This window comes from Salvelinus sp. IW2-2015, linkage group LG8 (assembly GCF_002910315.2).
Source record: "Salvelinus sp. IW2-2015 linkage group LG8, ASM291031v2, whole genome shotgun sequence".
Lineage (NCBI taxonomy): Eukaryota > Metazoa > Chordata > Actinopteri > Salmoniformes > Salmonidae > Salvelinus > Salvelinus sp. IW2-2015.
The window spans coordinates 50,768,473-50,796,107 of record NC_036848.1 but is presented as its reverse complement, the minus strand read 5'-3'; the positions used below and the strand labels follow the sequence as shown (position 1 = coordinate 50,796,107).

Genomic DNA, 27,635 nt, shown 5'->3' with positions numbered 1-27,635 from the left:
TAAATTATCCAGTAGTGTTAAACGACAGAAGGGAAATCAGACGATTGTTCACTTTTAGATTAATAGTTGGAGTTGGACTATTTGTCCCCGGCCCAGTATTAACACGAAAGGGGAATAGGACATTGTTTCACTTTAGATTAATACTAATGGGCCTGGGGTTCGAGAAGGGCGTAAGGTAACCGGTTAGGCGGGTTAATATTCAGTAATAACGAAGGCTAGGGAATCGGACATTGTTTTCAGTTAGATAATAAGGTTGGACGAGCGGGGGCTGCGGAGGCTGCTGGCTGGCGGCTGGTGGAGGTATATTCCCCGTTTAACGAAGTTGACGGAAGACAGACATGTTCCACTTTTAGGAATCTAGTGGCTCGCCGCCGACTGGGGACCTAGAGCTTGACGGGGGGGTAGATATCATCCAGTTTATAAACGAAAGGGGGAGGGAATCAAACCAGTGTTTCACTTTAGTTATAGTGGCTTACTGGGTAATTTCCAAGAGTATAAACGAAAGGGATCAACATTGTTTCACTTTTAGATAATAGTTGGGTGTATATCCAGTTATAAAACACAGGGGAATCAGAACATTTTTCACTTTTTTAGATTAATAGTGGGGTATTTCCATATTCCAGTATAAACGAAGGGGAATCAGACATTGTTTCACTTTTAGATAATAGTGGGGGTGATATTCCAGTATAAACGAAGGGGAATCAGACATCGCAGTGAAATACAGTATTTCACCATTCTTACATTGGGGTCTGCGTTAACCAGCGACAGCGTCTCTACTGCCAGTCGCCTCCCTAACAACTCTTCTGTGGTCCATACTGTTGATGACTGAGACAGTACAGATACACCTGCTGTACTGAACAAAAATATAAACGCAACATGTAAAGTGTTGGTCCAATGTTTCATGAGCTGAAAAAAATGATACCAAAAATGTTCCATACACACAAAAAGCTGATTTTTCATTTTGTGCACAAATGTGTTTACATCCCTGTTCGTGAGCATTTATCCTTTGCCAAGGTAATCCATCCACCTGACTGGTGTGGCATATCAAGAAGCTGATTAAACAGCATGATCTTTACACAGGTCCACCGTGTGTTGGGGACAATTAAAGGACACTAACATGTGCAGTTTTGTAATACAACACAAATGCCACAGATGTCTGAAGTTCTGAGGGAGCGTGCAATTGGCATGCTGACTGCAGGAATGTCCACCAGAGCTGTTGCCAGAGAATTGAATGTCCATTTATCTACCTTAAGCCTCCTTCAACGTCGTTTAGATAATTTGGCAGTACGTCCAGGACCCCCCACACCGGCTTATTCACCTGCGGGATCGTCTGAGACCAGCCTCCCGGAGAGCTGATTGAACTGAGGAGTATTTCCATCTGTAATAAAGCCCGTTTGTGGAAAAAAAAACTAATTGGCTGGGCCCCTAGATTAGGGCCTAATGCAGTTATTTGAATTGACTGATTTCCTTATATGTACTGTAACTCAGTAAAATTGAAATTTGTGCGTTTATATTTCTGTTCAGTATATTTTAATGCTACACATTGTGCTGCATGTATCACTACTCTCCTGGTACTAGGGGGCAGTATGTGAATCACTACTCTCCTGTTACTAGGGGGCAGTATGTGAATCACTACTCTCTGGTACTAGGGGGCAGTATGTGAATCACTACTCTCCTGGTACTAGGGCAGTATGTGAATCACTACTCTCCTGTGTACTAGGGGGCAGTATGTGAATCACACTCTCTCCTGGTACTAGGGGGCAGTATGTGATCACTACTCTCCTGGTACTAGGGGGCAGTATGTGAATCACTACTCTCCTGGTACTAGGGGGCAGTATGTGAATCACTACTCTCCTGGTACTAGGGGGCAGTATGTGAATCACAACTCTCCTGGTACTAGGGGGCAGTATGTGAATCACTACTCTCCTGGTACTAGGGGACAGTATGTGAATCACTACTCTCCTGGTACTAGGGGGCTGTATGTGGTCCACGTCCCAACTCCTCACACACAGTGAATGATCTTTTCACAGATGCCACATGCCCCTATTGGGGAAAACCCTCTGGACCAGATGACACATTGTCTGACTACCATGACATTTTGTTTGCTTGCAAGGCAAGTTTTGGAAGAAGTCCATTGATTCTAACCTGACAGATGAATACAGAGCATAACAGGATGGGTGGGCATGCCAAGGAAAATGCCAATCATTGGATTGGCTACTTTGGTCCTCCTCCATACATCATTTGAACAAAAAAATCCTCCTCCTCCAACCAGGTTGCATTTAGGCGAGTTAATCATCAGGCTCTGGAACCTTGTATGACTGCAAGTCTCTATGTAGGAGATAAAAGACTGGGAAAAAATAAATCCCCCAAATATATTTTCATTCTAACCTAGCCAAAGCTGTAATACTTCAGGGGCAATGTTACCTCTATTTTCTTTTTGTCACTGAGCAAATTTCAGGTCTGCTGAGAGCAAACTTGAACATTTTGATAATTCTGTGCAACTTCTGGCGCACGTTTACTGTTAACACTGAGGCTGTACCCGCTTTAAGTTAGTTTTAACAGTGGTTAAGTAGGCCCTGTGGCTATTTGATCATAATTTAGGCCTACCAGAGTGGCCTACCATCAAAAACAATGGAGAAAATGCATCCCATAACATTTTAACGTGGAAATAGCGGTTCTATCGTTCAGCCTACAGTAGCAGCCAATGTGTGGTGTTCAATGTAAGACTTCTGAAAGAAAACATGCAGGGCTTGACATTAACCTGTTTATCCAGGAGGTGACTGAAAATGTTGTTGTGTTGTTTGATGCAAGAAACAACTTTACAAAATAAAATGTATAACTATTCCCTTACCATTATTACAGAGAATCAGACAAATTATGCTACCCTCTGCCTATTGGATACTTAGCTTATCAAGCCTGTCTCAAAATACAACACTGTCCCTTTAAGACAAAAAAAAGGTTTTCACCTAAGTCGCTTTTCAAAGATGTCTAGAAATGCACGTTCCGACGGCCTCCCGAGTGGTGTAGCGGTCTAAGGCACTGCATGGCAGTGCTTGAGGCGTCACTACAGGGTTCGATTCCAGGCTGTGTCACAACCGGCCGTGACCGCGAGTCCCATAGGGCGGTGCAAAATTGGTCCAGCGTTGTACAGGTTAGGGGAGGGTTTGACCTGGGGGACTTTACTTGGCTCATTGTGCTCTATCGACTTCTTGTGGCAGGCCGGGCACCCGCAGGCTGACTGCGGTTGTCAGTTGAACAGTGTTTCCTACATGCAGCTTGCTTCCGGATTAAGCTGGTGGGTGTTAAGGTGCTCGGTTTGGCGGGTCATGTTTCAGAGCATGACTCGACCTTCGCCTCTCCTGAGCCCGTTGGGGAGTTGCAGCAATGAGACAAGATTGTAATTGGATCGCAATTGGATATCAGTTCAAAGTTAATGGCACAGATCCAGGCCACATATAGGCCTACTGCAACTCTGATTGATTATGGCATATGGGCCTGAGTCGTGCCTGCCAACGCAATAGAATCCTACTGATGTGTTTTGCCTATAGCAAAATCTGTGAATGGTTTTGCATACTAAGTCTTGCATAGTTTGTTTTGTTTTAGTATGTTGCACTGAAAGTGGCTAATATTGCGTTGATTTGATCACACATCCTACTGTAAAGGGAATCATTGATAGTATTAACTAACGAGGAAAACTCTAGAAAGTTGAATGAAGTTCAATCTCGTGCTTCTCTGCCCGGGCTGATATTAATTCTGCATTGCAGCTTAGAGGGAACATTGTTCAGGGGAAGACACAAGTGTCCTTCTACTTGCAATTCTAGTCGGGTGGCCATTATGAACAGAATGGAGATTTGAAATATAGTCTTGACTGGGCTGGGGGGGTACTTTGACCCGATCAGTGCAGCTGCCGATGCTGAAACATATCCAGCTAAGCATATACTCTGTGATGTCAAACCTACGGCAGGAAGGGGGAGGCACACGGAATGCCATGAGGAGACTCATCCAGCCTCTCTACCTGAGGGACTGGCAGACACTGCAAAGCTTTATTCATATTTACAGCTCAGCCTCAGCATGCCTATACAGTATGCACATTAATTACTGCTAACTGCTGTAGGCTCAAAGTCGGCAGAGACTTGCAAGTTGCTCTATACCACACTTGTTAATTGTGGAATACATTAACTCACTTGTTAGGTAGATGGGGGGGGGGGGTACAGAGCAAAGCAAAAGCTTTATTTACATTGCAATATAGAAAATGTAATATAGCAACCATCCAGAAAATATTGCAAGTTACGTGAAAAAAGTACTACATTGTCATTCTTGAGAGATTTCATTTGGGGTTGTAACAAAATGTGTCAGTGTCGACCTTCCAACATTCAATCAGTCTGTCTGGAGCTGTTTTAATCACTTGCTTAACCTTGTAGCAACTTTCAATTACATCTGAAAGTGCAAATAAGACCCGGTAGAGGAATCCACGAGAGCAGAGGTACACCGACCCATCTCAATGTACAATTAGAGTAAATGAAATGGTTTAAACGAACTTACTGGAACTAGGAATTTCTTAATCTCCTCCAAGGCATGGCTCATGCGGGAATAGGCCTCTCCAGGAGGAGCGAAGGCTTCAATTAAAACGTGGAGATCGTTACTCAAATGGGCATACTTGGCCTCTCCACTTTTCCTCAACTCTTCTTCCTGAGGAGAAAAAGAGAAGGAAAAATCAGGTCAAGAACTATTGTCGGGCCTGAAAGGAGAAAGTGAAAGTGATATCACACAGTACAGTTGGTATGATGGATATATCAAGTGAAGCATGAAGGGTTAACAAGAATCATTTGTAGCCCACAGCTGCCTATTAATAAATTAAATCTCATCAGCATGTCTTGACTTCCTCCCTCAAGCATTGGGGAAGTTGGGAGTGAGACGTCCCGGTTGCATGCCAGCCTGTCAGGCTGTAACCACCCACTGGGATTTACACCATGAAGCTGTGGCTGAATCATATTGAAGGTTTTGGTTTACATTATAAACAAGATACTACAAACTTGAATTATGTGTTAACGGTCCATGTACTTTTTGACCAATTGTTTTCTGAGTTAAAACGGAGCAATCTGCAACGTGAAAACGGACAGTTAAAAAAATATATACAGTGGGGAGAACAAGTATTTGATACACTGCCGATTTTGCAGGTTTTCCTACTTACAAAGCATGTAGAGGTCTGTKATTTTTATCATAGGTACACTTCAACTGTGAGAGAAGGAATCTAAAACAAAAATCCAGAAAATCACATTGTATGATTTTTAAGTAATTAATTTGCATTTTATTTATTTATTTTATTTATTTAATTGTCAGTGTATCAAATACTTGTTCTCCCCACTGTATATATAATGAGAAATTGCTTGTTTTATGTTCTCATTTTTTGGATATAAACAAAGCAACAACAAAAACAAATGTCATATTTAGATTTTCACAAGTGGGTGGGGTTAAATGTGGAATGCGTTGGAGGCTGCTGAGTGGAGGACGGCTCATAATAATGGCTGGAATGGAGTCAATGGAAACCACGTTGGATTTGTTTGATACCATTCCATTTCCTCCATTCCAGCCATTATTATGAGCTGTTCTCCCCTCAGCAGCCTCCACTGGTGGAATGCTTGTCATTGGCCAAATGCACAGGCAACACTTCCTGTGCCTTCAAAATAGAGGTTCACCCTAACCTCATTCTATGTATCTACTATCTATTAGGCAATCTATTAAAAGCTATTAATTAGTATCTTAATTACAAGATCGTGATATTTCTCCATTTATATTTAAGATAAGATCACAACAATGACAATGTTTATCAACCTATTAATGAACTGCTGTTACTGTAAATGGTTAGATAACTGATATATCCTAGCTCCCTTGTTAACCATAGTCTACGATGCTCATATTAACAATGTCATTTCTGAAGAGTTGTCATTTCAGACAATCGGGGTACTGTAGCTCTGCTGGGGTTGCTATTCTGTCTGTTGAGGGCATGGGCTCAGAATAGGAGGTGAATGGCGGAGTCAGATAATTACATCATTCAACAAAGTGACAATGAAGAGGCAAAAGCAGGCTGAGAGATTCAGATTAAGAGCAAAAGGCCCGAGGCTATAGAGAGACGACGTACACATGGCTGACCAGGCCAGCACACACACACACACACACACACACACACACACACACACACACACAACACACACACCAACAACACACACCACACACACACACACACACACACACACACACACACACACACACACACACACACACACACACACAATCTGCAGTGCACTCCTCTCCCTGCACCCTTCTCCTGCCTGCCACGTACCTGCTCACACACCTAAAATGTAGGGAAGATCTAGGTCTGTATTCACCAAGTGTTTCAGAGTAGCATTGCTGATCCAGGATTACTGATCAGGTTCCCCTTGTTCATGTAATCAGCAGATGCTGACGCTATTTCAGCACTGAGGACCGGCCCCCGATTTAGTCATCATTACAGGAAAAGGCCCATATTGTGGAGATTATTTCTCTTTATATTGAATTGTTGTGTCCAAACTCTCTTTATTTTGATAGTTTATTCACCGTTAGTCAGCAGCTCCACACAAAATAATTTTTCTGGGTGTGCACCAGCTCATGTTTTTTATTCCAACATGTGTATAACATTTTATTATAGGGAATATCAACTATATATGACACTGTATATCATGCAGACCTAAAACTAATCAGTATTGACAATCAGAGATGTGCTTTCATGGATATAAACAACGGTCCTGGGGGTACTAATCAACGTTTCAGAAAAAGGCCTATTTAATTAAATTGAATTGTATGTAGCAGCATCTTTAATTCCACTAGATGACAGTAATGAGCAGCAATTAACCCTGGAGTCTATTTGAACCCATTTGGTATTTAAAGCTTTCAGACACACATGCGCGCGCACACACACGCACACAAACATCTTTAAAAAGAAAAGCAGTCAGACTTTTGTATCACCATGCTTTCTTTATGGTTATATTGCATTTTACCCACCCACCCACTTGCTGTCAAATCCTTGCTTCCTCTGTCCTTGTTTCCACGCCTCTCTTTCAAAGTACATTGGAGGAGGAGGCACGAGGTGAGGAACCTTCAATCCTCTACCCCAATGTGTTTTGGGAGGAAGGTGAGGAATAAATAAAATAAAATAATAATATAAGCCATTTAGAAGACACTTTTATCCAAAGCGACTTAAGAAATAAGGACAGAGGAAGCAAGGATTTGACAGCTAGTACTTTTTTTGGACTCTGAGTGAGTAGCTGTGATACCCAGGCCCTGTCCGACACAACCAACACCCTAGACACTTGTGGAGATCTGACAGGATTGGATACCTGTAAGCAACACGAACAAAATTCCACCAAGCCTATCAGAGGGTAAGGTGGAGCTCTCGCCATGTCACACCCCATCAACCCCTCTCTTATACATCTTGAATCTTAATAGAAATGGAGAAATATCACTTTATGTTGACATTAATATATGAATTAATAGCTATTAATAGATTACCAAATAGATAGTAGATTAATAGAATGAAGTTAGAAGGATGAACTTCTCTTTTGAAGGGACAGGAAGGGTTGGTGGTGCATTTGGCCAATGACAGGCATTCCACATTTAAAACCACCCACATGTGAAAATGTAAATATCAAGTTTGTTGTTTATATACAAAAAACAGGTAATTTATCTATTTTTCTTTAAAAAAAAATAAAAACAGGCCATTTTCATGTTACTGTTTTTTTGTTTTTAACTCAGAACAAATGTCAATCAATTATATGCAACAATGCAAACACACCAGGTAAAATTTCCTAGTGGCCTGATTGCTGAAGGTCGCCACTACAAAAAAAATTCAGAAAGCCGGTAATTATGACAGCCAGCATTACCTTCTTAACATTACCTTCTTATGTTGATTACACTGGCTCTGGCACACATTCAAACACTGGAGATGCTTTGATGTGAGGGATTCTCCCAGATGCTTGATTAGTGGTGTGGTGCACTCCTCTAATCACATCAGCCCTCTTCTCCAGACTGTACAACATGACAGGCTATATGTTACACGGTATAGATAACCTCATTTGGCTCCAAGGTGGAGGATGTACTTGAGCAATCACAATATCTTTGAAACCCATAGCCTCCTTGAAGGGAAGGTCTCTACTGCTAAGTCAGTTGGGCAAACGTATCATTAATGAGAAAGAATATCAATATAGAGCTACTGTAGGGTTGGCAATGACATAATAAACTCCTCAAATGATCACCTGTATTCTACACAGGTAGAGCACATATGAGAAAGAATAATGCCTCTAAAGGCCTATCTGAAACCACTATAACACACTATTTCACCACAGATCATGTGCAAAGAACATAAAGTTGATATCAGAAGTTTACATACACTTAGGTTAGAGTCATTAAAACTCATTTTTCAACCACTCCACCAATTTCTTGTTAACAAACTATAGTTTGGCAAGTCAGTTAGGACATCTACTTTGTGCATGACACAAGTCATTTTACCAAAAATTGTTTACAGACAGATTATTTCACTTATAATTCACTGTATCCCAATTCTAGTGGGTCAGAAGTTTACATATACTAAGTTGACTGTGCCTTTAAACAGCTTGGAAAATTCCAGAAAATGATGTCATGGCTTTAGAAGCTTCTGTCAGGCTAATTGACATAATTTGAGTCAATTGGAGGTGTACCTGTGGATGTATTTCAAGGCCTACCTTCAAACTCAGTGCCTTTTTGCTTGACATTATGGGAAAATCAAAAGAAATCAGCCAAGACCTAAGAAAAAAAATTGTAGACCTCCACAAGTCTGGTTCATCATTGGGAGCAATTTCTAAACGCCTGAAGGTACCACGTTCATCTTTACAAACAATAGTACGCAAGTATAATCACCATGGGACCACACAGCCATTATACCGCTCAGGAAGGAGACGCGTTCTGTCTCCTAGAGAAGAACGTACTTTGGTGCGAAAAGTGCAAATCAATCCCAGAACAACAGCAAAGGACCCTGTGAAGACGCTGGAGGAAACAGGTTCAAAACCATCTATATCCACAGTAAAACGAGTCCTATATCGACATAGCCTGAAAGGCCGCTCAGCAAGGAAGAAGCCACTGCTCCAAAACCACCATTTAAAAGCCAGACTACTGTTTGCAACTGCACATGGGGACAAAGATCATACTTTTTGGAGAAATGTCCTCTGGTCTGATGAAACAAAAATAAAACTGTTTGGCCATAATGACCATCGTTATGTTTTGGAGGAAAAAGGGGAAGGCTTGCAAGCCAAAGAACACCATCCCAACCGTGAAGCACGGGAGTGGCAGCATCATGTTGTGGGGGTGCTTTGCTGCAGGAGGGACTGGTGCACTTCACAAAATAGATGGCATCATGAGGTAGGAAAATTATGTGGATATATTGAAGCAACATTTCAAGACATCAGTCAGGAAGTTAAAGCTTGGTTGCAAATGGGTCTCCAAATGGACAATGACCCCAAGCATACTTCCAAAGTTGTGGCAAAATGGCTTAAGGACAACAAAGTCAAGGTATTGGAGTGGCCATAACAAAGCCTCAATCCTCAATCCTATAGAATTTGTGGGCATAACTGAAAAAGCGTGTGAGCCAGGAGGCCTGCAAACCTGACTCAGTTACACCAGCTCTGTCAGGAGGAATGGGCCAAAATTCCCCCAACTTATTGTGGGAAGCTTGTGGAAGGCTACCCGAAGTGTTTGACCCAAGTTAAACAATTTAAAGGCAATGCTACCAAATACTAATTGAGTGTATGTTAACTTCTGACCCACTGGGAATGTGATGAAATAAATACATGCTGAAATAAATCATTCTCTCTACTATTATTCTGACATTAAATATTCTTAAAATAAAGTGGTGATCTAACTGATCTGACTGGGGATTTTTACTAGGATTAAATGTCAGGAATTGTGAAAAACTGACTTTAAATGTATTTGGCTAAGGTGTATGTAAACTTCCGACTTCAACTGTACATCTAACAACAATGGCAATTGGCACTGAAAAATCTTTATTTTTCCAACTAAAATGGATAGCAGGGTTGGGGTCAATTCCAAATTAATTTGAAGTTCCAATTCAATTCTAGAATTCACTCATGAGGTGGAGAATTCACATTGAATTTCATTTGAATATCAACAATCATCAAGTTATGGAATTGGAATTAGACTGTTTGAATTGGAATTTAAATTGTAAAAACTTTCATCTTTGGAATTCAATATTCTTACACTTCCCAATGAATAGAATTAATGCACTTAGTATCAAACATGGACTACAGGATTTGTTTTAAATCATTTAACTCATATTTCTAATGTTACAGTAAGCTGCCTGAACAGTGACATGATAAGCCTGAAAGCCTGAATGAATAGCAATCAAATTGGAATTTGTGAAATTTTGGGGGGAAATATTGAATTAAGTATTACTTTTTGGGAATGTACCTAACATTGGAATTGAGAGGAATTTAATTACTGTATCTCTGAATTCAAAGACTGACCTGGAATTTGAATTGTACAAGGAAAGGGAATTTAATTAGAATGGATGCTGGATGGTTCGAAATTCTACCTCCTTTTTCAGATTGGTCATTGTTTGTTCAAAGTACAGTAATCACCATTTCAATTAGTGAGTCAATATGTGTCTTCATTTAAGTGGTTGGTCTAGGTCTGTGCTCAAACAGACAGTTGAAAGCCTTTCAGGTGATTCCTCTCGTGAATAGAGGAAGAACTGGGTGACATCTTTCTGTATTTTGTCTGAAAGCTTTAACTTTCCTTTTATGACAATCCGATGAGCAAAATGCTCTGTTGTTTTAAAAGCTGGGGCCTGTCTTTCAACATGAATGTCATTTTTTTTGTTGAAGTGGTTCAATATGAGTACAGCAGAATCCTTTTACAAATGACAAGTTTTCAGGACAAGCTTTTAAGTCTTGACTTTAAGGATATGGCTGGTCTTGAGTGCAGCTGAAGTTGAAGATAGTTGAAGGCAAAAATGAATAGGTCTCATGTAGTGGCTTGCAAAAGTATTCACCCCCATGGCATTTTTCCTATTTTGTTGCCTTACAACCTGGAATTAAAATAGATTTTTGGGGGGTTTGTATCATTTGATTTACAAAACATGAAACAAGAAATAAGACAAAAAAAACTGAGAACTTGACCGTGCATAACTATTCACCCCCGCAAAGTCAATACTTTTTAGAGCCACCTTTTGCAGCAATTACAGCTGCAAGTCTCTTGGGGCATGTCTCTATAAGCTTGGCACATCTAGCCACTGGGATTTTTGAAAGTTCTTCAAGGAAAAACTGCTCCAGCTCCTTCAAGTTGGATGGGTTCCGCTGGTGTACAGCAATATTTAAGTCATACCACAGATTCTCAATTGGATTGAGGTCTGGGCTTTAACTAGGCAATTCCAAGACATTTAAATGTTTCCCCTTAAAGCACTCGAGTGTTGCTTTAGCAGTATGCTTAGGGTCATTGTCCTGCTGGAAGATTGAACCTCCGTCCCAGTCAAATCTCTGGAAGACTGAAACAGGTTTCCCTCAAGAATTTCCCTGTAATTAGCGCCATCCATCATTCCTTCAATTTTGACCAGTTTCCCAGTCCTTGCTGATAATAAACATACCCACAGCATGATGCTGCCACCACCATGCTTCACTGTGAGGATGGTGTTCTCTGGGTGATGAGAGGTGTTGGGTTTGCGCCAGACATAGCGTTTTCCATGATGACCAAAAAGTGAAATGTTGGTCTCATCTAACCAGAGTACCTTCTTCCATATGTTTGGGGAGTCTCCCACATGCCTTTTGGCAAACACCAAAGTTTTTGCTTATTTTTTCTTTAAGCAATGGCTTTTTTCTGACCACTTTTCTGTAAAGCCCAGCTCTGTGGAGTATACGGCTTAGTGGTCCTATGGACAGATAATCCAATCTCCGCTGTGGAGCTTTGCAGCTCCTTCAGGGTTATCTTTGGTCTCTTTGTTGCCTCTCTGATTAATGCGCTCCTTGCCTGGTCCATGAGTTTTGGTGGATGGCCCTCTCTTGGCAGGTTTGTTGTGGTGCCATATTCTTTGCATTTTTTTATAATGGATTTAATGGTGCTCCGTGGGATGTTCAAAGTTTTAGATATTTATTTTTATAACCCAACCCTGATCTGTACTTCTCCACAACTTTGTCCCTGACCTGTTTGGAGAGCTCCTTGGTCTTCATGGTGCCGCTTGCTTGGTGGTGGCCCTAGCTTAGTGGTGTTGCAGACTCTGGGGCCTTTCAGAACAGGTGTATATATCCTGAGATCATGTGACAAATAATGTGACAAATCATGTGACACTTAGATTGCACACAGGTGGACTTTAACTAATTATGTGACTTCTGAAGGTAATTGGTTGCATCAGATCTTATTTAGGGGCTTTATAGCAAATGGGGTGAATACATATGTGACATTTCCGTTAAAATCTTTAGATTTAGATTTTATTTAAACAAGTTATTTTTTTCATTTCACTTCATCAATTTGGACTATTTTGTGTATGTCCATTACATGAAATCCAAATAAAAATCTATTTAAATTACAAGTTGTAATGCAACAAAATAGGAAATATTCCAAGGGGGTGAATACTATTGCAAGGCACTGTAGGTAGACAACGGCGCAAACAAATATGACTGTATGACATGGATAACTGGTGATCTGATATGCAACATTACAGGAATGAGCTAAATAAAAAGACAACCCCCTAACATTTTATAAATGTAACGAATTAATCCAGCTAATTAAGGTAACTATTAAAACTGATTAAATACACTTACACTTATACAATTGCACAATTATTTTGATTACAAAATAATCAACTTCCACAAGTTAGTTACAAAAATTAACAATTGACAGCTAGGTTAATAGCTACAATTATGGCACCATAAAAGAGTGTAATTAAACTGGTGCATACAGTAGCACTGATATGACAAGCATTCAGTCAAACATAATGTCAAAGTACATCTGAGAACTGTGGAAATACTACTGCAAGTTCTCATCTGACAGCCAGGGATTTTCTTTATCAGAAAAAAGCCATACGTTTCTGAGGAATGCAGAGATGTACATTTGATGTTGCCTACTGTACTGTACTGTACTCATAGAAACACATACCAATAGAGTGAATACTCTTTTTTCTTAGTTCAAAAGAATCTTATATGATCCAGTTTCAGTAGTAGCTACTCAAGTACCACTTGCCAGAGACCCATTTCGTTCAGGATTCCCAGCTGGCACTGTGACTACTTGTAGGAATAGTTATGAAACTCTGGAATCACTTCCTTACACAATACTCAAGAGTTTCACTATAGTTGGAATGTATTAAAAATCAGAAAAAAGTGGCTTACCTTGGGAAACAAGAAAATGCAATGCTTAACCTAAAACAATGAACTTAAAAGAACAAATTAATTGAGCTCTTGATTTGAACACAATTTGTATTGTTCGCAAGAAAATGCTTGTCGTACCATTATAAACAATCATTGAAAGGAGAGAGGAGTTTATTGGAAAGTATGACATAAAGGAAAATACAGATGCAGGATCTAAATTTGATTAACCTGTTGCTGGAGAACTTGAAGTGTATTAGAGGTATAAAAAGGCTTCTGAAGTTTCATATTTCCACTTTGAAATGTCAGTGTTGATTTTCCCATACAAAAAAATGTATCAAACACTCCAAAAATTTTAATTAATTATAATCCACATAATAATTCAAATTTCCTGTTGCCTCGGGATGATATTCCTACAGTAGCAAACTGGCTTAAATTAAGATCCTACAACTGTAGTAAGACTTCATACATATGGTTGAAGTCGGAAATGTACATACACCTTAGCCAAATATATTTAAACTCAGTTTAACAATTCCTGACATTTCATCCGAGTAAAAATTCCCTGTCTTAGGTCAGTTAGGATCACCACTTTCTTTTAAGAATGTGAAATGTCAGAATAAAAGTAGAGAGAATGATTTATTTCAGCTTTTATTTCTTTCATCACATTCCCAGTGGGTAAGAAGTTTACATGCACTCAATTAGTATTTGGTAGCATTGCCTTTAAATTGTTTAACATGGGGCAAATGTTTCGGGTAGCCTTCCACAAGCTTCCCACAATAAGTTGGGTGAATTTTGGCCTATTCCTCCTGACAGAGCTGGTGAAACTGAGTCAGGAGTGTAGGCCTCTTTGCTCGCACACGATTTTTCAGATCTGCCCACAGATTTTCTACAGGATTGAGGTCAGGGCTTTGTGATGGCCACTCCAATACCTTGACTTTGTTGTCCTTAAGCCATTTTGCCACAACTTTGGAAGTATGCTTGGGGTCATTGTCCATTTGGAAGATCCATTTTTAAGCAAGCTTTACCTCCTGACTGATGTCTTGAGATGTTGCTTCAATATATCCACATAATTTTCTTTCTTCATGATGCCATCTATTTTGTGAAGTGCACTAGTCCCTCCTGCAGCAAAGTACCCCCACAACATGATGCTGCCACCCCGTTGCTTCACGGTTGGGATGGTGTTCTTTGGCTTGCAAGCATCCCCCTTTTTCCTCCAAAACATAACGATGGTCATTATGGCCAAACAGTTCTATTTTTGTTTCATCAGACCAGAGGACATTTCTCCAGAAAGTACAATCTTTGTCCCCATGTGCAGTTGCAAACAGTAGTCTGGCTTTTTTATGGCGGTTTTGGAGCAGTGGCTTCTTCCTTGCTGATCGGCCTTTCAGGCCATGTCGATATAGGACTCGTTTTACTGTGGATAGAGATACTTTTGTACCTGTTTCCTCCAGCATCTTCACAAGGTCCTTTGCTGTTGTTCTGGGATTGATTTGCACTTGTCACACCAAAGTACATCCATCTCTAGGAGACAGAACGCGTCTCCTTCCTGAGCGGTATGACGGCTTTGTCCCATGGTCCCATGGTGTTTATACTTGCGTACTATTGTTTGTACAGATGAACGTGGTACCTTCAGGCATTTGAAAATTGCTCCCAAGGATGAACCAGACTTGTGGAGGTCTACAATTGTTTTTCTGAGGTCTTGGCTGATTTCTTTCGATTTTCCCATGATGTCAAGCAAAGAGGCACTGAGTTTGAAGATCGGCCTTGAAATACATCCACAGGTACACCTCCAATTGACTCAAATGATGTCAATTAGCCTATCAGAAGCTTCTAAAGCCATGACATCATTTTCTGGAATTTTCCAAGCTGTTTAAAGGCACAGTCAACTTAGTATATGTAAACTTCTGAACCACTGGATTTGTGATACAGTGAATTATAAGTGAAATAATCTGTCTGTAAACAATTGTTGGAAAAATTACTTGGGTCATGCACAAAGTAGATGTCCTAACCGACTTGCCAAAACTATAGTTTGTTAACAAGACATTTGTGGAGTGGTTGAAAAACTAGTTTCATGACTCCAACCTAAGAGTATGTAAACTTCCGACTTCAACTGTAGATATAACATGTGGGCCGACAGCTGACCTCTAAATATCTACGCTACACACATCCAATTAGTCAGCCTCGGAGAGTAGCATTTCAAAATGCTTCCCTAAGACTTTAAGCATAAATAATGCAACTTGTTTGGAATTAAAAATGGCTTTCATTGCAGAGTATTCGTCAAAACCAAACAAGACACCCTAGAATCCCCTGGCGTGTAGTCATTATTATTAGCACAAAGCATGAATAGCTGTTTGTGTGGCTGCCCATAGGTTTTGAGATAGGGTACATTGTCATGCTGTTTTGATTTCCTCCCTTTAGAATTAGCATAAGCTTGTCTCATGTTACCAGAGAAGTACTAGAAATAGAGATACAGTAGATACTGTAGATACTGCAGGGACACACACTATCATCCCAGTAAGTGGTATTTACCCCAGAGGAAAAAAACGAGATTATGTATCTGCAGGTTGTTGCAGATTTGTGTCTTTCTATAAATAATGAGGCCAATGTGTGACATTGGCATCAACATTTCAAAATGGTTTGAATCAAAAATAAAAAGGATTTTCATGCAGTTCCACATGTACTTAGAGGAATTAAAGTGAATACATGCAAACTGGCCCATAATTCCACCTATACAACAACATCCTTTTAAGCAGGGTTCATACGGACATTGACAAGTCAAATTCAAGGACTTTCAAGGACTCTTTCAAGCACTTAATTGTACTTTTCAAGGACCTCAATGTTATACAATTGTGTCATTTATATAATTGTAGATATAGAGCCTAATATAAAACCCCTCCACCTCAAAAAGCATGCAACAAGTGTCAAAAAAGTAGGCCATTATCACTTTAATAATGGTGCATTTTTTGGGCTTTGCCAATGCGTTGAATTTCAAATTATTATTACATTCTACAATATGAGAGAATAATGTGAACATTGTCTGACTAAATAGATTGGATGGATGCAGATTTTTCTGTAGCCTATGTGGCTGACGCAGGCACACATAATAAAGCCAGGAATAGCAGCAGCATTAATCTCACTATTTGAATCTCACCATCACTGTTTTTATAATGAGAAAGTGAGCAAAAAATGGGTTCCTTTTTTAATGGAAGGATTTGCATGGAAAGCCAAGTTGAAGCCAACAGATGTCTTCCTCATAATAACCGCATGTGGATTCACTGCAACAGAGTAGCAAAACGCCATTCTTCAAATGAAGTGACAGGAAACAAACTAAAGTGGCACATCTCTCACAACAACAGATAAAAAATGAAATCACAGATAATTATAAGGGAGCAGGAGAACTTATAAATTGGTTGCAATAATTACAAGGTCTTTTCAAGCACCAAATTTAGGAAATATTAGATTTTCAAGGTAGGCCTATTCCAGTACTTGAATTTCTGAGCTCCAAATTCAAGATCAAGTAATCTACTTCAAGCCCCTTGTATTGTCTAAAATTGCATGTGTAACATGGAAAACAAAATGTATTTGTCATGTTATATCATTACCAGATCATGTTGTGAATAAGACCACTAGGCTATGTAATTTGTTGTCATTATATCCAGAATAATTAATAGGAAGAGTGTTGGGTGTTGCGCAATAGTCTATCCTACTCAATTGTACAAAAACATATGAAAACATGAACTCATTACCTTGATGCTTTCTCTGTTAAATCTATCAAGATCCTGCTATTAATCAAGCAGACAACAACAGATGATCAACACAAATTCGCTAGGGATATTGGATCCAACATGGATCCAGGCACTAGTAATGTGCGGGTCGAATCATAACCCGCTGTCCCCTGGGTGATATCCGCGGGGTGTACGGATTTAGGGTCATTAAATATTGTGTGGCTGGTTGAATAAAGAGAAAACAATACCTTAAAAATCCTTAAATGGATAATTATTGTGCAATTTATATCTATCAGCTACATTGAGGTTTGGTATTAGTGCATAAGCCTAAGCTTTAGGGCTTAACTGTATGCACAACAAATAGCCTACACAGCTAATTGCCAAGTAATGCTTTTGGGAAGGGGCAGAAAAAGTTCACGTCAATCCACAGAGGGAAAAAATGACATTGTCGAAGTTGAATTCAATAAAACAAAAGTGGTTAAAGGAGAGATGAAAATAAAAAGGGATTTGGTGAAGTGGTAAAAGAGGAGGATAGCAGGCTATGTGATGTGTGATGATTGTGAGGCGCTATATACATATTCGACAGTCACAAGACGGTACTTTAAATAGGCCTATGGCAGGTCAAGGGAACTAACTGTAGCCTACTGTTTAGATGTGTTAAGTGGAAACTGAAATATGGAGTCTGACTGTAGGTTTATAAGCTCTCACAGCCTTAATAATAACTCCTGTAGAATTAAGCATTTCTTGCAGTAAAACAATACACCAAATGTAGGCAAAATTTGGTCTTGGGAGAAATATGATTTCTCTCTTTCTGCATATTGAGAGAATGCAATGCTCAGTTAGATACCATCTTTAGAGGTGCAGTCTTCAACATAAAAGCATCATAAAAACTGATAGTACTTCAACCGCATCAAATATGGATCGAATCCGAACTGAAATCTTATCACAAATACATTGGGTTGTTTCCACAGCTTTCTTTTACCTTAGAACCGGTCAATCTGATGTCACTTGGACATTTTGCACATAAAATCGTTCCAGTTAAAAAATAATAATAAATTGCATTATTGTATTTTCTCCCAGTCCATAAAAGTCTTTGCTTCGCGAAAGATGACAGCGAAAACTTTACAGATGTCAACTAGATTGAAGCATTCATTCTATCAGTCTATGACATTATTCTGTTGAGGAAGGGTTTATTTAATCTTCTAGGGCAACATATGACAGAAGAGAAGTTACATCTATCTAATTATAGACAAGTTGACTAACAAATAGCCTACCAAAATGTTGGAAATTATAAGCAGAAACATATCTAAATCAGGCAAAACAAATCCTGCACCCCCTCTCAAAAAATTGTTCTGCCGTCTTTGACAGTAGTCTATAGCTCATTTTCTATCTTTGACCGTAGACTATAGCACATTTTTATATATTATCGGGTTAGGGTTGGGTGCGGGCATTTACACATTTTGTTACGTTACAGCCTTATTCTAAAATTGGTTAAGTTGTTTTTTCCCCTCATAAATCTACACACAATACCCCATAATGACAAAGCAAAAAACATTTTTTTGAATTTTTTGTGAATGACCCTATGAGCTTGGCACACCTGTATTTGGGGAGTCGCTTCCATTCTTCTCTGCAGATCCTCCCAAGCTCTGTCAGGTTGGATGGGGAGGGTCACTGCACAGATATTTTCAGGTCTCTCCAGAGATGTTCAATCGGATGCAAGTCCGGGCTTTGGCTGGGCAACTCAAGGACATTCAGAGACTTGTCCCGAAGCCACTCCTAGTTTGTCTTGTCTGTGTGCTTAGGGTCATCCCAGTCTGAGCTCCTTGAGCAGGTTTTCATCAAGGATCTCTCTGTACTTTGCTCCGTTCATCTTTCCCTAGATCCTGACCAGTCTCCCAGTCCCTGCCGCTGAAAAACATCCCCACAGCACGATGCTGCCACAACCATGCTTCACAGTAGGGATGATGCCAGGTTTCCTCCAGACGTGACGCTTGGAATTAAGGCCAAACAATTCAATCTTGGTTTCATCAGACCAGAGAATCTTGTTTCTCATGGTCTGAGAGTCCATTAGGTGCCTTTTGACAAATTCAAAGTGGGCTGTCATGTGCCTTTTACTGAGGAGTGGCTTCCGTCTGGCCACTCTACCATAAAGCCCTGATTGGTGGAGTGCTGCAGAGATGATTGTCCTTCTGGAAGGTTCTCCCATCTCCACAGAGGAACTCTGGAGCTCTGTCAGAGGGACCAGCGGGTTCTTGGTCACCTCCCTGACCAAGACCCTTCTCCCCGATTGATCAATTTGGCCTGACGGACAGCTCTAGGAAGAGTCTTGATGGTTCCAAACTTCTTCCATTTAAGAATGATGGAGTCCACTGTGTTCTTGGGGGCCTTCAATGTTGAACTCATGACTTGGTTTTTGCTCTGACATGTTCTGTCAACTGCACTGTCAACCTTACATAGAGAGGTGTGTGCCTTTCCAAATCATGTCCAATCAATAGAATTGACCACAGGTGGACTCCAATCAAGTTGTAGAAACAACTCAAGGATGATCAATGAAAACAGGATGCACCTGAGCTCAAATTCAAGTCTCATAGCAAAGGGTCTGAATACTTATGTAAAAAAGGTATTTCTGTTTTATTTCTGTTTTATAAATTTGCTAACATTTCTAAAAACCTGTTTTCGCTTTGTCACTATGCGGTATTATGTGTAGATTGATGAGTTAAAAAAAATATATATTTAGAATAAGGTTGTTACGTAAGAAAATGTGGAAAAAGTGAAGGGGTCTGAATGCTTTCCGAATGCACTGTATAGTCTGGCGATGTAACGGCTTTCGTTGGTGGAAGGAGAGGAGGACCAAAATGCAGCGCGGTACGTATCCATAATATTATTTAATCGAGAATGAATACAAAATACAAAAGAACAAGAGAATAAATTAAAACCGAAACAGTACCGTATGGTACGAACACAGGAAACAATCACCCACAAAACACAATAGAAAACAGGCTACCTAAATATGGCTCCCAAACAGAGACAACGACTGACACCTGCCTCTGATTGAGAACCATACTAGGCCAAACACATAGAAATATAACAACAGAACAAAACATAGAAAAACAACATAGAATGCCCACCCCAACTCACGCCCTGACCAACTAAAATAAAGACATAAAAAAGAATCTAAGGTCAGAACGTGACAGGCGATTGAGGATGGATTATTAGGATGGTTTACTAGACATTGCAGGCAGGTGGGGGTGAACAAAAAGCTGACCCGAGCACAACTACCAGGCACAACTGTCTTCACCGGCAGAACTAATGAGACTCCAAAATATGCTGGACATGCCTCACAAACACATTTTTTTCCAGCACTTGGGCTGTTGTTGTATCCTATCACAACAGCTGTTCACCACTTGACTGTCATTCTGAGAATTCCTTCCTGGATCAGATGATGAAGTGTGAAAATATCAGGGCGTAACTAATCAGCTGGACACCAAATGTGCATCCAACATGTGTTATGCATAATTATTGAAGAACCACATTAATGACAGTATCGAATTAAGTTTTAAGTATCAAGGTAAGGTGACTCTTTTGGTTAGAAGCACTCAATTTGGCAATGCATACATTATTTTGGATTTGTGTGCCCATGAAATTGGTTTGAAATGTTACGTAGTTACACAACCTTTCTGACGTTCAAGTTCAATGTCTAATTTAACTGATTAATTATTAGTATATGATATAATGACAACTTACACTGCCATAAATGCAAGGACAGAAAAGTAATGCTCTATGTCATGTGATTTTGGATCCATCAAGACAACCACCATGAGAAAGGTTTAAACATACAGTGCATTCGGAAGGTATTCAGATACCTTGAGTTTTTCGACATTTTGTTACGTTACAGCCGTATTCTAAAATGGATAAAAATATTTTTTCCCTCATCAATCTATACGCCATAATAACTGAGTGAAAATTTAAAATTTTAGCAAATTTATAAAAAATAAAAAATAAATACCTTATTTACATAAGTTTTCAGACATTTTGCTATGAGACTCGAAATTGAGCTCAGGTGAATCCTGTTTCCATTGATCATCCTTGAGATGTTTCTACAACTTGATTGGAGTCCACTTGTGGTCAATTCAATTGATTGGACATGATTTGGAAAGGCACACACCTGTCTTTATAAGGTCCCACAGTTGACAGTGCATTTCAGAGTAAAAACCAAGCCATGAGGTCGAAGAAATTGTCCGTAGAGCTCCGAGACAAGATTGTGTCGAGGCACAGATCTGGGGAAGGGTACCAAAACATTTCTGCAGCATTGAAGGTCCCCGAGAACACAGTGGCCTCCATCATTCTTAACCCTTGTGTGGTGTTCGGGTCTGTGGGACCCATTTTCAATGTTTACTAAAAGAAAAATGAAACAATGAATTATTTATTCAACCTGAGACTCATTGGCCTTGGCAAATTTTCTGTGAAGAACATGTAAAATAACACATTTTAATTGAGTGCACACTGTGCACCCCACTACACATTTATTTTACATATCTGGTGTTCAGGTCCACTGGACCCGGCAGTAATAAAAGTGTGGAAAAGTGTGTGTGTAGGTGAAAACAAGTAAAAATGAAACAAAAAGGTTTGCTATGTGCCTTCACTCTGTCTTCCTCCTCCCTGGGCCTGTTGTTTCAAAATAGCACCAATAACCCGTCTCCCACTTTCCTCGCACTCTTTACCCTTTGTAGTGTGGGAACCTGCACAATTTTATTGCAATACATTGTTTCGGTACATTATTTCGATACATTGTAGAAAATAATCTATTTTCCCACACTCTAGCCCAGCCAGGTGCAAATTGGTGGAGGGACAAAACAAATAAATAGCTTTGCATGTGTGGCTCCTTACCACAATCAGTCAGTATGGCAAAAATAATCTCTGCTTTGAGGGCCTTCGAAATAATTTTTGCAGAGAGAGAAGCTAGTGTGAAAGGAGCGTCTTCCATTTTGAAAGATGAAGAATTTTCCAAAAATGAGGATCATGTCTCTGTCAATTCGGAGTCTGACAGTGAGTTGGAAGAAGAGGATGAGATTAACCCTCATCCAGCCCCAGGACCAGCCCGTCAGCAACCAGCTCAACAGCAGCCTGCAGGAGGAGAAATATGGATGTCGAAAATGGTGAAATTGAGTGGTCTTCTTTCCCAAGGAATGAACCATCCCGCATGGCTGCCAATGTGATAAGGATGCAACCAGAGCCGACGCAGATGGCGATTGCTCATGTGCAGGATATAAAGTCTTCTTTTGAACTGTTCATCCCAGACACCATCCAGAACATCATTCTGGACTGCACTAATTTGGAGGGAGGGTGTGTTTTTCAAGAGAGATGGAAGGAGATGGACCAAACTCACATTGGGGTTCTTATCCTTACTGGTGTTTTCAGATCCAATGGGGAATCCACAGAATCTCTTCGGGATGCAGAAACTGGCAGAGAACTTTTCCATGCAACAATGTCTCTGGAATGGTAGGAACAGTACAAAAAAACAAGCCAGAGCTCCCAGCTCAGCTGTTGTATACACGGGCCTATCAATTCCTCTAAGTTTGTGTTCACGGCTGACACGTTCCTAGTGTCCTACATGCCAAAGAAAGGCAAAAATGTGGTACTCGTGAGTACGCTGCATAGGGATGGGAGAATCTGTGGCCAGGAACATCAAAAACCAGAAATCATAATGGATTACAATGCCACAAAAGGAGTGGTGGACAATTTAGACAAGCTGGTGACTGGCTACAGCTGCAAAAGAAGAACCTTACAATGGCCACTTGTGATATTCTTCAACATCTTGGACATCTCGGCATACAATTCATTTGTCTTCAGAACGGCGTAGAACCCAGATTGGAACAGAGGAAAGTTACAGACGAGACGGCTCTTCCTCGAGGAGCTGGGCAAGGCATTGGTAAGACCTCTAATCCAAAGGTGGCAACATACCCAAGGACCACAGCTTCTGCAGCCATCGTAAGGAGGATTTAGGGGGAGGATGCTGGTGCCCCATCTGCCCGACCCACAGAACCAACAACTCCAATACCGGAAGTAAGTGTGAGTGATGTTGCTGAATGTGTGTGTGTCTGACTCTCCTATCTTGGCCTGCTGTAATTATATATGTGAGTGAGTGAGATGTTAGTAAAATTCCTGAACTAAGTGTTATCATCATTCTAGATTGCAGCCGGTAGCAACAAGAAGCGCTGCGATGTGTGTGGACCCAAGAAGGACAGGAAGACACAATACACATGCATCAAGTGCAAGAAATACATTTGCATCAAACACACAGTAAAACTCTGTCCCTCATGTGGTTTGTGGACCAGCCTTAATTTGTGTTCAATCGGGCTAATTTATAATTTCCATAAAATACTGTATGTAAAATTTGTCCTTCCAATTGGTTCAGTTCAAAGCAAAACATGTCAATACTGATGAAAACATTGATTCATTTATATTTGTTCAAGATTAACATGATGTATTCCATCCATGTCTTGGTTCTTTTCAGGGAAGTTAGGAACAAATATACACAGGCAGTTAGGACAGCTAAGGCTAGCTTTTTCAAACAGAAATTTGCATCCTGTAGTACTAACTCAAAAAAGTTCTGGGACACTGTAAAGTCCATGGAGAATAAGAGCACCTTCTCCCAGCTGCCCACTGCTCTGAGGCTAGGAAACACTGTCACCACCGATAAATCCACTATAATTGAGAATTGCAATAAGCATTTCTCTACAGCTGGCCATGCTTTCCACCTGGCTACCCCTACCCCGGTCAACTGCCCGGCACCCTCCACAGCAACCCGCCAAAGCCCCCACCATTTCTCCTTTACCCAAATCCAGATAGCAGATGTTCTGAAAGAGCTGCAAAATCTGGAGCCATACAAATCAGCCGGGCTAGACAATCTGGACCCTCTCTTTCTAAAATTATCTGCCAAAATTGTTGCAATCTCTATTACTAGCCTGTTCAACCTCTCTTTCGTATCGTCTGAGATTCCCAAAGATTGGAAAGCTGCCACGGTCATCCCCCTCTTCAAAGGGGGTGACACTCTAGACCCAAACTGCTACAGACCTATATCTATCCTACCCTGTCTTTCTAAGGTCTTCGAAAGCCAAGTTAACAAACAGATTACCGACCATTTCAAATCCCACCGTACCTTCTCCGCTATGCAATCTGGTTTCAGAGCTGGTCATGGGTGCACCTCAGCCACGCTCAAGGTCCTAAACGACATCATAACCGCCATCGATAAGAGACATTACTGTGCAGCCGTCTTCATCGACCTGGCCAAGGCTTTCGACTCTGTCAATCACCACATTCTTATTGGCAGACTCGACAGCCTTGGTTTCTCAAATGATTTCCTTGTCTGGTTTGCCAACTACTTCTCTGATAGAGTTCAGTGTGTCAAATCGGAGGGCCTGTTGTCCGGACCTCTGGCAGTCTCTATGGGGGTGCCACAGGGTTCAATCCTCGGGCCGACTCTCTTCTCTGTATACATCAATGATGTTGCTCTTGCTGCTGGTGATTCTCTGGTACACCTCTACGCAGATGAAACCATTCTGTATACTTCTGGCCCCTCTTTGGACACTGTGTTAACTAACCTCCAGACGAGCTTCAATGCCATACAACTCTCCTTCCGTGGCCTCCAACTGCTCTTAAACGCAAGTAAAACTAAATGCAGGCTATTCAACCGATCACTCCCCGCACCTGCTCGCCCGTCCAGCATCACTACTCTGGATGGCTCTGACTTAGAATACGTGGACAATTACAAACACCTAGGTGTCTGGTTAGACTGTAAACTCTCCTTCCAGACTCACATTAAGCATCTCCAATACAAAATTAAATCTAGAATTGGCTTCCTATATTGCAACAAAGCATCCTTCACTCATGCTGCCAAACATACCCAAGTAAAACTGACTTTCCTACCGATCCTCGACTTCGGTGATGTCATCTATGAAATAGCCTCCAACACTCTACTCAACAAACTGGATGCAGTCTATCACAGTGCCATCCGTTTTGTCACCAAAGCCCCATATACTACCCACCATTGCGACCTGTACGTTCTCGTTGGTTGGCTCTCGCTTCATACTCGTCGCCAAACCCACTGGCTACAGGTTATCTACAAGTCTCTGCTAGGTAAAGCCCCGCCTTATCTCAGCTCACTGATCACCATAGCAGCACCCACTCGTAGTACGCGCTCCAGCAGGTATATCTCACTGGTCACCCCCAAAGCCAATTCCTCCTTTGGTCGTCTTTCCTTCCAGTTCTCTGCTGCCAATGACTGGAACGAACTGCAAAAATCTCTGAAGCTGGAGACTCATATCTCCCTCACTAACTTTAAGCACCAGCTGTCAGAGCAGCTCACAGATCACTGCACCTGTACATAGCCCATCTGTAAACAGCCCATCTATCTACCTACCTCATCCCTTAATGTATTTATTTATTTATCTTGCTCCTTTGCACCCCAGTATCTCTACTTGCACATCCATCTTCTGCACCTACCATTCCAGTGTTTAATTGCTATATTGCTATATTGCTATAATTGCTATACCACAATGGCCTATTTATTGCCTTAACTCCCTTCTCTTACCTCATTTGCACTCACTGTATATAGACTTTTTGTTTTATTTTGTTCTACTGTATTATTGACTGTATGTTTTGTTTATTCCATGTGTAACTCTGTTGTTGTATGTGTTGAATTACGTTGCTTTATCTTGGCCAGGTCGCAGTTGCAAATGAGAACTTGTTCTCAGCTAGCTTACCTGGTAAAATAAAGGTGAAAAAATAAAAAATAATTGTGCTTTTATTGATAAATGTGATCTAGCAGAGGTAAATGGCAAATAATCACCATGTACGCTGCCTATATTGCTTGTAATTTATAAGTCAACATCTAAGTATAAAGTATTTTTTATTAAATAGTTATGGCTGTATTGTTTTAAAAACACAAAAATATTGTGGGTCCATCAGACCTGTGAACATTGGGTGAATAACAAAAACATGAACACCACACAAGGGTTAAATGGAAGAAGTTTGGAACCACAAAGACTCTTCCTACAACTGACTACCCGGACAAACTGAGCAATCAGGGGAGAAGAGCCTCGGTCAGGGAGGTGACCAAGAACTCAATGGTCACTCTGACAGAGCTACAGAGTTCCTATGTTGAGATGGGAGAAGCTTCCAGAAGGACAACCATCTCTGCAGCACTCCATCAATCAGGACGTTATGGTAGAGTGGCCAGACGGAAGCCACTCCTCAGTAAAAGGCACATGACAGACCGCTTGGAGTTTGCCAAAATGCACCTAAAGGACTCTCAGACCATGAGAAACAAGATTCTCTGGTCTGATGAAACCAAGATTGAACTGTTTGGCTTGAATGCCAAGCGTCACGTCTGGAGGACACTTGGCACCATCCCTACGGTGAAGCATGGTGGTGGCAGCATCATGCTGTGGGGATGTTTTTCAACGGCAGGGACTGGGAGACTAGTTAGGATCGAGGGAAAGATGAACTGAGCAAAGTACAGAGAGATCCTTGATGAAAACCTGCTCCAGAGCGCTCAGGACAGACTGGTGTGAAAATTCACCTTCGAGCAGGACAATGATCCTAAGCACACAACTAAGACAATGCAGGAGTGGCTTCGGGGACAAGTCTCTGAATGTCCTTGAGTGGCCCAGCCAGAGCCTGGACTTGAACCCGATCGAACATCTCTGGAGAGACCTGAAAATAGCTGTGCAGCAACGCTCCCCATCCAACATCAGAGCTTGAGAGAATCTGCACAGCAGAATGGGAGAAACTCCCCAAATACAGGTGTGCCAAGCTTGTGGATTACACTCAAGGCTGTAATCACTGCTAAAAGTGCTTCAACAAAGTACTGAGTAAAGAGTCTGAAAAATTTGTCATATTTAAGTTTTATATTTTTTATACATTTGCAAAATGTTCCTATTTTTGCTTTATCATTATGGGGTATTGTGTGTAGATTGACAAGGGGAACAAAAATAAAATTCCACCAGTTTTAGAATAAGGCTGTAAAGTAACAAAATGTGGAAAAAGTCAAGGTGTCAGAAAAGTTTCCAAATGCACTGTATGTTTTAAATCTACTCGTGAATTTGACTGAATAAAGCTATGATCCCCGTTATATCTTAATGTAATGACGTGAAAAATATTTCAAGATTATTATCAATGACTTATCAACAGCTGTAACAAGTTGTCCAGTGTAGAAAATCCTCACTGGTACCCTAGTTTATAGAATGACCCATTTGTATTGACTCAATCAAAATAGGGCCCTCATGATTCTATTGGTTCACTGTTGGATTTACTTTGCCTGAAACAGTTGTGAAACATATTCAAGAAAACTATTGTAGCTGATATTTTCAAGTTTTCTGTATCCATTTGAAAAGACTTACTCAGTCAGACTGCATATTCCTCAGACATAACAACACAGTGGTCTCTGTTGAAATCAAATTAGTTTGTATTACATGACTCAAACAAGGGTCAGCTGGATTGTCTGAAATTCCCCAAGATAATTATTTATGCAAAT

General features: G+C 40.6%; 1 protein-coding gene across 4 annotated transcripts in view; it reads right to left on the bottom strand.

The window, feature by feature from the left end:
• LOC111968088 (KH domain-containing, RNA-binding, signal transduction-associated protein 2) overlaps positions 1-27,635 on the bottom strand; it is a 115,155-nt gene that overhangs the window by 36,448 nt on the left and 51,072 nt on the right. For all 4 annotated transcript variants that reach the window (XR_011480358.1, XR_011480357.1, XM_023993624.3 and 1 more), the window contains one exon: positions 4,543-4,689. Coding sequence is in view for 2 of the 4 variants with exons in the window: in XM_023993624.3 (XP_023849392.1) it covers positions 4,543-4,689 (147 nt within the window). In the remaining 2 variants the exon portion in view is untranslated. The remainder of the gene's footprint in view (positions 1-4,542; positions 4,690-27,635) is intronic.